A 12,167-nucleotide genomic window follows, 5' to 3' on the forward strand; every position below is an offset into this window, starting at 1 on the left:
TGTTTGTATTGGAATCTTGAATCCCTGGAGAGGTCGACGCCCAGAGCATTCTGATGCTAATCAGGTCCTCAGGGAAGAGAAAGAGAGTGAGCCAGCGACAATAGAAGGCTGATAGTCCATTAAAGGACTGATAATAAACAAAGACGCTAGTTTGATAGAAAACAAAAAGGTTTAGTTTCTGTTGAAACCAATAACACCTTTTCATTAGGAGGTCCCGCCCAGTGGGCAGGGCCTACCCAGAGTAGGATAAATATCTCTTTGGAACGATTGGACATAAAGTCTCTGGCCCATTTGATAATGCCTCCATTAACACCGAGGTCCATGAGCCTGTTCAGTCAAATATGTACACGCAGAGAACTGAAAGCTGATGTAAAGTCCACAAAGAGGATTCTAGCATAATGGTAAGGGGCCTGAAGGTGCTTTGCTAAGGTGTTATATAGAGTGATAGCTGCATCTTCTGTACTTCTGACTTTCATATGCAAACTGTTAGATGTCCAAACAGTTGGATATAGACGACATGATGTTTTTACTCACAGTTTGCTCCATACTCTTACATAAAGTGAAGGTAAGTGTTATTGGGTGAAAATCATTCAGTTCAGATGCTCCAGGTTTTTTAGGTACAGGCACATTTCATGTGATGAGCTACAGCTGGTATTGGCTGAAAAGGACTTGACCAGAAAGGATTATCTGGATTCAAATGTTTCTGATGTTTCAAAGTGTGCGTGTTACAACTGCGAGGGTAAAAGAAGTAATAAAACCAAGATGTTCAATGGTGAAATAAAGTTTGTTCAATAAACAGGAAAACAAAAGTAACTGAACAAACACAGACACGACTAAGAAAACAAGTTAAGTGTCTCTAAAAGGTACGAGTCACAGGACAAACAAAACAAAGGCCCATGAACAGAATCAAAGTGACAACTTAAAAGGAGACAAATAACAAACGAACAAACTACAAATGTCTCAAAACTCAAAGTCAGTCGCTACCACCACAGCCCTGATGAACGAGAAGACAAATGGCCTTGTACAGCTGCAACAGGTCCTTAAATACTGGGACTGGCTGCAGGTGAAGACTGTGGATTGGCCCATCAACCAGAGGAAACAGAAAGTAGAAATAGGAAACCAACTTGTCCCTTGTTACAGCCGTGTTGGGAAGGGAACATTACAGTCAAACACACAACAGGGAGGACGGGGGCCGTAATAGTGGGTTTAATTTCATAAAATCTCCAGAGCTCTCTCTGCTCTAACTGAACCCAGTGTGTCCAGTTACACGTCTGATGCAGATTTCTCTTTTTACAGGTCTGTGTTCTAAGGTTCAGGGAGAAGTGAAGACTTGTCTGGTACAGAAGTTCAGCCGTGTGTGTGAGGGCATCGCTAAAGAAGGAAACTCCTCTGAACTGAAGCAGATCTTCACAGAGCTGTACATCACAGAGGGAGAGGCCACAGAGCAACATGAGGTCAGACACATCGAGACCAGAAAACCGGCCTCTGCAGAGACCGCCATCAAGTGTGAAGACATGTTTAAACTCCCAATCAGAGAAGAACCAATGAGAGCACAGACAAAGGGACCAATCAGAGTCGTGCTGACGAAGGGCGTGGCCGGCGTGGGGAAAACAGTGCTGACTCAGAAGTTCAGTCTGGACTGGGCTGAAGGTAGGACCAACCAGGAGCTCCAGCTGCTGTTCCCGTTCACTTTCAGAGAGCTCAATGTGCTCAGAGACACACAGTTCAGCCTGGTGGAGCTGCTGCACCACTTCTTCAGTCCATCCAACGCTCTCTGCAGCTTCCAACAGCTCCAGGTGCTCTTCATCTTTGACGGTCTGGACGAGTGCAGACTTCCTCTGGACTTCAGCCAAACCCGGGTCCTGAGCGACCCCACACAGTCCGTCTCAGTGGACGTGCTGCTGGTAAACCTCATCAGGGGGAGCCTGCTTCCCTCCGCTCTTCTCTGGATAACCACGCGCCCCGCAGCGGCCAATCAGATCCCTGAGTGGTGCGTCTCCATGGTGACAGAGGTGCGAGGGTTCGCCGACCCGCAGAAGGAGGAGTACTTCAGGAAGAGGTTCAGAGACGAGCGGCAGGTCACACTTGTTCTCTCCCACATCAGGAGCATCCGCAGCCTCCACATTATGTGTCACATCCCGGTCTTCTGCTGGATCCTCTCCACAGTTATACAGAAGCTTCTGGAACAAACAGAGGAACCAGAGCTGCCCCGGACTCTCACACAGATGTACGTCCACTTCCTGGTGGTGCAGGCCAAAGTAAAGAACATCAAGTATCACCAAGGATCAGGGACAGACCTTCACTGGACTCCAGAGACCAGGGAGATGGTGCAGTCTCTGGGAAAAGTGGCCTTTGAGCAGCTGCAGAAAGGAAACCTGATCTTCTACGAGTGTGACCTGAGCGAGTGTGGGCTGGACGCTGCAGCGGCCTCAGTGTACTCCGGAGTGTTCACACAGGTCTTTAGAGAGGAGCCAGGGCTGTACCAGGATAAGGTCTACTGCTTCATCCATCTGAGTGTGCAGGAGTTTCTGGCTGCTCTTTACGTCCATCAGACCTTCTTCAGCTCTGGAGAGAACCTGCTGTCCCCATCAAACTCTTCTGAAGAAGCCTTCATTAGCTCTGCTGTGGACCAGGCCTTTAAGAGTCCAAACGGACACCTGGACCTGTTCCTGCGCTTCCTCCTGGGCCTTTCTCTGCCGACCAATAAGAGCCTGCTACAGGGTTTGCTGACCCACACAAGAAGTGGCTCTCAGACCAATCAAGAGACAGTAAAATACCTTAAACAGAAGCTCAATGATGAGGGTCTGTCTACAGAGAAAAGCCTGAACCTGTTCCACTGTCTGAACGAGCTGAACGACCGCAGTCTGGTGCAGGACATCCAAAACACCCTGAGAGAAGGACGCCTGAAGGCTGATGAACTTTCTCCTGCTCAGTGGTCAGCCTTGGCCTTTCTCTTACTGTCTACAGACTCAGACCTTGAGGAGTTTGACCTGAGGAAATACTGTCCCTCAGAGAAGGCTCTGCTGAATCTGCTGCCGGTTATCAAGGCCTCCACCAAAGCCATGTGAGTACAAACTACACTGTGGCAGAGTGGTTAACACTCTCAACTCAAAGTCTACCCTAAATCCAAATAGCAGAACATTCCAGGGTAATGTGTCCAACAAAAGCAGCTAAAATGTGAAAACACTGGTACATAAACATGTCCTCGAGGCCATATAATCCTAAAGTTCAACTACACACAGACTTTCATAAGGTCCACTTCCTCCAGCAGCATCACTGAAGCACAAATCAGACTGACATCGGCCAAACGGACCTCATAGTCGACACTCTGTTTACGATCAGGTGTGAGTGCGCTCTAATCTCCCTCTCTGTCCTCAGTCTGTCCGGCTGTAACCTGACAAACAGCATCTGTGGTCCTCTGGCCTCAGTCCTCAGCTCCTCCAGTCTCACACACCTCGACCTGAGTCAAAATGACCTCCAGGACTCAGGGGTGGAGCTGCTGTGTGATGGACTGAAGAGCGCCCCCTGCAGACTGGAGACTCTCAGGTTAGATCAGCTACACTTTGCTCTTCCAGTGTTTGTTTGTCTATTAGTCTATTGACATTTCTATTCTATTCATCATAATAACTTGCATTTAAAGTTATTTTTAAGTTTGTGTACTGCTTCAATACTATTACTGCAATGACTATTTCGGGGCATAATAAATAAAAATGCATTCTCCCCAGATTGAGTACTTGTGGCCTGTCCTCTCTCAGCTGTGGTCCTCTGGCCTCAGTCCTCAGCTCTTCCAGTCTCACACACTTCGACCTGAGTCAAAATGACCTCCAGGACTCAGGAGTGGAGCTGCTGTGTGATGGACTGAAGAGCGCCCCCTGCAGACTGGAGACTCTCAGGTGAGACACTCCCATCATGCACTCTGCCCCTTGTTTCCACATGAGTGTAATGCTGTCTGTCTTTAGGCTGTCTGGATGTCTGGTCTCAGAAAGGGGCGGGGCTGATCTGGCCTCAGCTCTAAGCTCCACCCACTGCCATCTAAGAGAGTTAGACCTGAGCTACAACCATCCAGGACCCTCAGCAGAGAGACTGACCGCACTACGGGACGATCCACACTGCCCCCTGCAGTTTGTCAGGTGAGACCACACTGCCCCCTGCAGTCTGTCAGGTGAGACCACACTGCCCCCTACAGTCTGTCAGGTGAGACCACACTGCCCCCTACAGTCTGTCAGGTGAGACCACACTGCCCCCTACAGTCTGTCAGGTGAGACCACACTGCCCCCTGCAGTCTGTCAGGTGAGACCACACTGCCCCCTACAGTCTGTCAGGTGAGACCACACTGCCCCCTACAGTCTGTCAGGTGAGACCACACTGCCCCCTACAGTCTGTCAGGTGAGACCACACTGCCCCCTACAGTCTGTCAGGTGTGGGTCCTGGTTCAGGGGTTGGTCCAGGTTCTGGTCTAAACTAGACTTGTGTTTTCCAGGTTGGATCCTTCTGGAAAGCGCTGGATGGTTCCAGGTCCTAGAAAATGTGAGTAGTATTTTATTTGGTACAACTTCACATGTAGAAGACTTACAGCTGTAGATCTGATGTTTTTATTTGAACTTATCGACACATTTAGAGGTTTGACAAGCAGCAACTTCCACAAACATCAGACTGAAACTGTTTCACTGGAGGAACTGTCCAACTTTACATTTGAACTAGGGCGATCTTTATATTCATCTTTATTCTCCTAATCTTACAGGTAAATATGATAATACCTTATTATTATAAGACAGATTTATGATGGCGTCTTCTTTATCCTGAGCTTTCGCTCTCGTACTCGTCTGTCGTCATGAATTGGACTCGGAAACATATTGTCCTGCTCCGACGCCTCGGCCGCCGCTCACACTTTGCCCGTCTGTTTGTGCTGCAGTTTGTGGCATCTGTAGTCAAGGGGTAAATGCAAAAGACGAAGTCAGAATCAGAATTAGAATCATCCATCCATCCATCCATCTTCTGCCGCTTTATCCGGGGCCGGGTCGCGGGGGCAGCACTCTGAGCAGGGACTCCCAGACTTCCCTCTCCCCAGACACTTCCTCTAACTCCTCCGGGGGGATCCCGAGGCGTTCCCAGGCCAGCCGAGAGACATAGTCTCTCCAGCGTGTCCTGGGTCTTCCCCGGGGCCTCTTCCCGGTGGGACATGCCTGAAACACCTCCCGAGGGAGGCGCCCAGGAGGCATCCGAAACAGATGCCCGAGCCACCTCAGCTGGCTCCTCTCGACGTGGAGGAGCAGCGGCTCTACTCCGAGCTCCTCCCGTGTGGCCGAGCTCCTCACCTTATCTCTAAGGGAGCGCCCAGCCACACGACGGAGGAAACTCATTTCGACCGCTTGTATCCGCAATCTTGTTCTTTCGGTCACTACCCAAAGCTCATGACCATAGGTGAGGGTAGGAACGTAGACCGACCGGTAAATAGAGAGCTTTGCCTTTCGGCTCAGCTCCCTCTTTACCACAACGGTCCGATGCAGCGACTGCATCACTGCAGCCGCTGCACCGATCCGCCTGTCGATCTCACGCTCCATCCTTCCCTCACTCGTGAACAAGACCCCGAGATACTTGAACTCCTCCACTTGGGGCAAGGACACCCCACCCACCTGGAGAGGGCAAGCCACCTTTTTCCGGTCGAGAACCATGGCCTCGGATTTGGAGGTGCTGATTCTCATCCCAGCCGCTTCACACTCGGCTGCAAACCGTCCCAGTGCATGTTGCAGGTCCGGGTTTGATGGAGCCATCAGGACAACATCGTCTGCAAACAGCAGAGATGAGATCCTGTGGTCCCCAAACCGGACACCCTCCGACCCCTGACTGCGCCTAGAAATTCTGTCCATAAAAATTATGAACAGAACCGGTGACACAGGGCAGCCCTGGCGGAGTCCAACATGCACTGGGAACAGGTCTGACTTACTGCCGGCAATGCGAACACAGCTCCTGCTCCGGTCATACAGGGACCGGACAGCCCTGAGCAAAGGGCCCCGGACCCCGTACTCCCGGAGCACCCCCTAAAGGACACCCCAAGGGACACGGTCGAAAGCCTTCTCCAGATCCACAAAGCACATGTGGACTGGTTGGGCAAACTCCCATGAACCCTCGAGCACCCGATGGAGGGTATAGAGCTGGTCCAGTGTTCCACGACCGGGACGAAAACCACTCTGCTCCTCCTGAATCCGAGGTTCGACTATCGGTCGGATTCTCCTCTCCAGTACCTTGGAATAGACCTTACCCGGGAGGCTGAGGAGTGTGATCCCTCTGTAGTTGGAACACACCCTCCGGTCCCCCTTCTTGAACAGAGGGACCACCACCCCGGTCTGCCAGTCCAGAGGCACGGTCCCCGAACGCCACGCGATGTTGCAGAGACGTGTCAACCAAGACAGTCCTACAACATCCAGATACTTTAGGTACTCAGGGCGGATCTCATCCACCCCCGGAGCCCTGCCACCGAGGAGTTTGCGAACAACCTCAGTGACTTCAGCTTGGGTGATGGATGAGCCAGCCTCCGAGTCCCCGGTCTCTACTTCCTCTTCGGAAGACGTGACTGAGGGATTAAGGAGATCCTCAAAGTATTCCTTCCACCGTCCAACGACATCCCCAGTTGAGGTCAGCAGGCCTCCACCCGCACCGTAAACGGTGTTGGTGAGACACTGCTTCCCCCTCCTGAGGCGCCGGACGGTTTGCCAGAATTTCTTTGGTGCCGACCGATAGTCCTCCTCCATGGCCTCCCCGAACTCCTCCCAGGCCCGGGTTTTTGCCTCTGCGACAGCACGAGCCGCGGCTCGCTTGGCCTGCCGATACCCGCCGATGACCTCCGGAGACCTACAAGCCAGAGTGGCCTGATAGGCCTCCTTCTTCAGTCTGACGGCATCCCTTACTTCCGGTGTCCACCACCGGGTTCGGGGGTTGCCGCCACGACAGGCACCGGAGACCTTGCGACCACAGCTCCGAGCAGCCGCATCAACAATGGAGGCGGAGAACATGGTCCACTCGGACTCAATGTCCCCAGCCTCCCCCGGGACATGGGAGAAGCTCTCCCGGAGGTGCGAGTTGAATACCCTACTGACAGAGGGCTCCACTAGACGTTCCCAACAGACCCTCACAATGCGCTTGGGTCTGCCAAGTCTGTCCGGCTTCCTCCTCCGCCAGCGGATCCAACTCACCACCAGGTGGTGATCGGTTGACAACTCTGCCCCTCTCTTCACCCGAGTGTCCAAGACACGCGGCCGGAGGTCTGATGACACGACAACAAAGTTGATCATTGACCTCCGGCCTAGGGTGTCCTGGTGCCATGTGCACTGGTGGACACCCTTGTGCTTGAACATGGTGTTCGTTATGGACAATCCGTGGCTAGCACAGAAGTCCAATAACTGAACACCGCTCGGGTTCAGATCGGGGAAGCCGTTCTTCCCGATCACCCCTCTCCAGGTGACACTGTCATTGCCCACGTGGGCGTTGAAGTCCCCCAGTAGAACAATGGAGTCCCCGGTCGGTGCACTGTCCAGTACCCCTCCCAAGGACTCCAAGAAGGCCGGGTACTCTGCACTGCTGTTCGGCCCGTAGGCCGCCACAACAGTGAGAGACCTGTCCCCCACCCGAAGGCGGAGGGACGCGACCCTCTCGTTCACCGGGGTAAACTCCAACACGTGGCGGCTGAGCTGAGGGGCTATCAGCAAGCCCACACCAGCCCGTCGCCTCTCCCCGCGGGCAACACCAGAGAAGTGGAGCGTCCAGCCCCTCTCGAGGAGATGGGTTCCAGAGCCCAAACTGTGCGTGGAGGTGAGGCCGACTATATCTAGTCGGTATCGCTCAACCTCCCGCACAAGCTCAGGCTCTTTCCCCCCCAGCGAGGTGACATTCCATGTCCCCAGAGTTAGTCTCTGTGTCCGGAGATCTGGTCGCCGAGGCCCCTGCCGTCGACTGCCGCCCAGATCTCTCTGCACCGGCCCCTTATGGATCCTCCTGCGGGTGGTGGGCCCACGGGAGGACGGCCCCACGTCGCTTTTTCGGGCTGTGCCCGGCCGGGCCCCGTGGGGTAAGACCCGGCCACCAGGCGCTCGCCATGGAGCACCCATCCCAGGCCTGGCTCCAGGATGGGGCCCCGGTGACGCCGATCCGGGCGACGTGAACTGCCTTGTTTGTGTTGTCATCATAGGGGGCTTCTGAACCGATCTTTGTCTGAAGAATTAGACCTTTTCTGAATTAGAATCAGAAAAGGTTTATTGTCACTGAACATAATTCACAAAATAGGAACTTGCTTTGGTGACTCGGTGCAACATCAAACGATGAACAATGATAAAACAACATATATAAGATGAAAAAGCCCCTGAAGGCTTGGGCCCTGGACACGGCAGACGGGACAAACGATGTCTTAAAAGGTCGTGTTCTTGGTGGCAGTGAGAGGAGGCTGTTGCTGCGGTTACTCCTGAGCCCACATTGTTGAGTTACTCCTGATGCCCTGGTCCTCCTCCACCACAGCTCCCACAGACTCCACCCTTTCCCCCGTCACACAGACACATGTATGTTTGAGTATGGGATCAGAACCTGTGACTAGATGGGCTCCATACAAGTGCATATGGTCCTCACGTGGTCCACACGCAGCGGTCACTGCTAATGTTAAGGCTGAAGTCCAGAGCAGCAGAAACACTGAGGAGCTGTGAGTACAATGTGCCTGGGCACCATCGGCTCAGCTCTGCAGACGTCACATGATCTATGCTCTTTTTCTCTTCAAAACTACACGTTTATTACTGTTTATTGTGTTTTTAGGCCAATTAAAGCTGAAAATAAAGAAGAAATAAATAAGTAGGAGTCACTTTTGAATAAGGCTGATTTCACCACTAGATGGCGCACTCAGAGGACATGTCATGTATTAATGTAAGAAATGTCTTTGACTTGTTTTTGTTCATCCTTTCTACAAATAATAATGGATTCATATCACAAAGAGATATTGACGTGTCTCAATCATTATTTAATATGACACAGTCACGTTTGGACCTTTGACTTTTTTAATTGAATGTAAGACACAAAGACATATTGTATCAGACACAAATAAACACTGATATGTTTATGTCTGAGACACAATTAGGCTGCGTTTTACATATTAACTGTTACTCAAGATATATTAATATATCATTTAATATGAATTAAAAGGTCCAAACAGCTTTAGGGCAGAATAAATAAATAGTAGGAAGAATCACACTAATATCCCTAATAACCCTTTGTAATAATCAAAGATGATCTCATCACTTTTCATCATAAATGATATTAATTCTCAGTCATATTCAGCAGAGTTTTGTTATTGAGACTTTAGTTCTAGTGAAAAATCACTGCAAATCTATCAGAAGATAATACATATAAATTATAAATGTTTTGGCAGATTTTTTCACATAAATTCTCATTTATAAACATGAACGTTGAAATGACTTGACATGATTGACATTTTCTTTTTAAATCTGTCGTTTTGCTTGTGAGAGTTTGATCTTTTTGTCACATTCAGAGTTCCTGTGGTGACCACTGGGGGCAGTGTTTCTGGATGTGGACATGAATATAAATCTGATCCTGAATCAATAAAGTTGTGTATTTTGCTTGTTCTTCTACAATCCATGTGTGTGAGAGACTTAAGAGGCAGTAGACGAGTCAAAGGAGTCAAAAGTCACTTATTGGTGAAAGAAGAAGGCTAAAGTTCAACAATCTGGTGTCTCCACAACATAGTAAATGTGCTGTACTTTGACTTGATAGAATCTTGTGTTTTTACAGCCGTGTGTCACGACCGGCTCGTCTCGCTCCGTGAGGACTCGGGAAATGCGTGTGCCTTGGCGCTCCGGTCTAAAACAAGTCTAAAAACTAAAGTAAAAAGGGCCTAAAGAGTCTTTTAGTTGGAGCAAATCTCCACACTGTGTCCACGGACATCTCCCCTGAACACCACGCCCACTTTTAAACTGTCAATCATGTCATCTCAACGTTCATGTTTATAAATGAGAATTGATGAGAACAAATCTGTCTTTGAATAAATGTGGATTTTGAGAGGCTCCAAAGCAGAATGTGGAACGTCTGAAAAACATCCACATTCACAGGTGAAGAAAGCACAGTTTAGGTCGTCCACCAATGATTTATTCACAAATATATAAATGCACATCTCATTTGACCTGCATCAATCCATCAATGTGTCTGTCACAGTGAGTGTGATGCTCTGAAGCTGTGGACCACTTTAAAACACTATTCTGCAATATTCATATTGAAACTGTCGTCATGGAATTAAACTGGAGCCAAATTCAGCTTTGTGTTCTTCATGTTTTATAAAGGCTCAAGATCAAAACATGAAATATAAAAAGATCAGATCGGTATCAGATCGGTATCGGATCAGTATTGTAAAGAACAAACATTAAAGATCAGTATTGGATCTGGAGCCGCACAAACTGAACGTCCCAGTTCAAAACACTGATGAGGTTTTGAGCCAAACTAAACATGCTGAAGCTGATCACACATGAGCTGAGCCTCCAACCACCTCATTATCATTGATTTACCTTTGAGAAGAAACAGGACTTTCACACTTCATATTTACTCTCACTAACCTGTTTAAATCATCACATTTTAAATGTGTCTTTGTGTTTCAGATCACTGTGAGCTCACTCTGGATCCAAACACGGCAAACAGAAGACTCCATCTGTCTGAGGACAAACGGACTGTGACTGGAGACTTATGGTCAGAACAAGTTCCACATCATGAGGACAGATTCACACACTGGCCTCAGGTCCTGGCCTCCTCCGGCCTGAGGGGGCGCTGTTACTGGGAGGTGCAGTGTGAGGGGGACGTTGATGTAGCAGTGAGTTACAGAGGAATCAGACGGAGAGGAAAGAGTGAGGAGAGTGTGTTTGGACTCAATGATCAGTCCTGGAATCTGAGGATCTGGGGAGGAAAATATTATTTTATGCACAATGTGAAAGAAAGACCTGAGTTTATGTTAAGTTTGAGAAAATATGCGCTTTCAAATCAGTTTTCTTCAAACACCTCCAGAGTGGGCGTGTTGCTGGACTCTGAGGCTGGAGCTCTGTCCTTCTATCAGGTCCTCTCTGGTGGAGAACTGTCCCACCTCCACACCTTCAGCTCCTCCTTCACTGAGCCTCTGTTTCCTGGGTTTAGACTGAGGGAGTTTGAAAGTTCAGTGTCTCTGGTGGAGCTGAGCACACAGCGCCCCCTGAAGGACTGACACTTCAGGTCCTGTTAGTCTGGTCTCATCCCAAACACAAACACATTTAGAAAAAACATTTAACTTCAATGAGCATTTTATTATTCATATTATTTTGTCGAGATTATTTTAGTGTTCGACGAATCAAACAATTATTTCTGTTTTACATTGGAACGCTTCAAAAAGGAATTTGTCAAATCTGACTAAACTCTCATGGAGTCAGAAACTGTCACTCATTCTCAAACATTATATCATTATTATTATTATTATTATTATAGTTTTATGTTTTCAAAAGTCCCAGGACAAAATGGTATTTACTCCCTGAACATTTGTGATGAAATGTTTTGTTTTAATATTTCTTTGATTTTCAGGATGAATTGACTGATGATGGTTGACATTTTGCTGATGATGTGATTTATAATAAAAGAGGGTTTCATAATAATCACTGGATATTGTCTCTTTTTCCGACCATTCTCTGTGAACCCTAGAGATGTGTGAAAATCCCAGTAGATCAACAGTTTGTGAAATACTCAGACCAGCCCGTCTGGCACCAACAACCACGCCACCTTCAAAGTCACTTCAATCACCTTTCTTCCCCGTCCTGATGCTGCTTTGAACTGCAGCAGATCCTCTTGACCAAGTCTACAGCCTAAATGCATTGAGCTGCTGCCGTGTGATTGGCTGATGAGACATTTGCGTTAACGAGCAGTTGGACAGGTGTACCTAATAAAGTGGCCGATAACTCAGCAGCGTCCACACAAAGAGCCCTCATTACAGGGGTCACCTTAGACTGTATTAGATCCTGTTTAACCGTGTTGGTCAGAGATCCTGGGAGAGACTGGACACTCTGTTTAGATCTTCTTTGGCTACAGCAGATCTGATATTTGGCACAGAATTCACACACAATGTTCTTATTTCTCCACGAACAGCGTTAGAAAAGCTCTGGTGGAGAAAG

General features: G+C 49.0%; 1 protein-coding gene across 1 annotated transcript; it reads left to right on the forward strand.

The window, feature by feature from the left end:
* The first annotated feature begins 1,272 nt into the window (after positions 1-1,272).
* LOC140355955 (NACHT, LRR and PYD domains-containing protein 3-like) lies at positions 1,273-11,447 on the forward strand. The gene is made up of 6 exons (XM_072440617.1): positions 1,273-3,064; positions 3,379-3,546; positions 3,726-3,893; positions 3,960-4,130; positions 4,481-4,527; positions 10,641-11,447. The coding sequence occupies exons 1-6, from the start codon at positions 1,275-1,277 to the stop codon at positions 11,231-11,233; spliced, it is 2,937 nt and encodes a 978-aa protein (XP_072296718.1). The 5' UTR covers positions 1,273-1,274; the 3' UTR covers positions 11,234-11,447.
* Positions 11,448-12,167: the final 720 nt, after the last annotated feature.

The sequence above is a fragment of the Eucyclogobius newberryi genome, unplaced genomic scaffold (genome assembly GCF_026437365.1).
Source record: "Eucyclogobius newberryi isolate DKJ021-1_F unplaced genomic scaffold, fEucNew1.0.hap1 SCAF_12, whole genome shotgun sequence".
Classification (NCBI taxonomy): domain Eukaryota; kingdom Metazoa; phylum Chordata; class Actinopteri; order Gobiiformes; family Gobiidae; genus Eucyclogobius; species Eucyclogobius newberryi.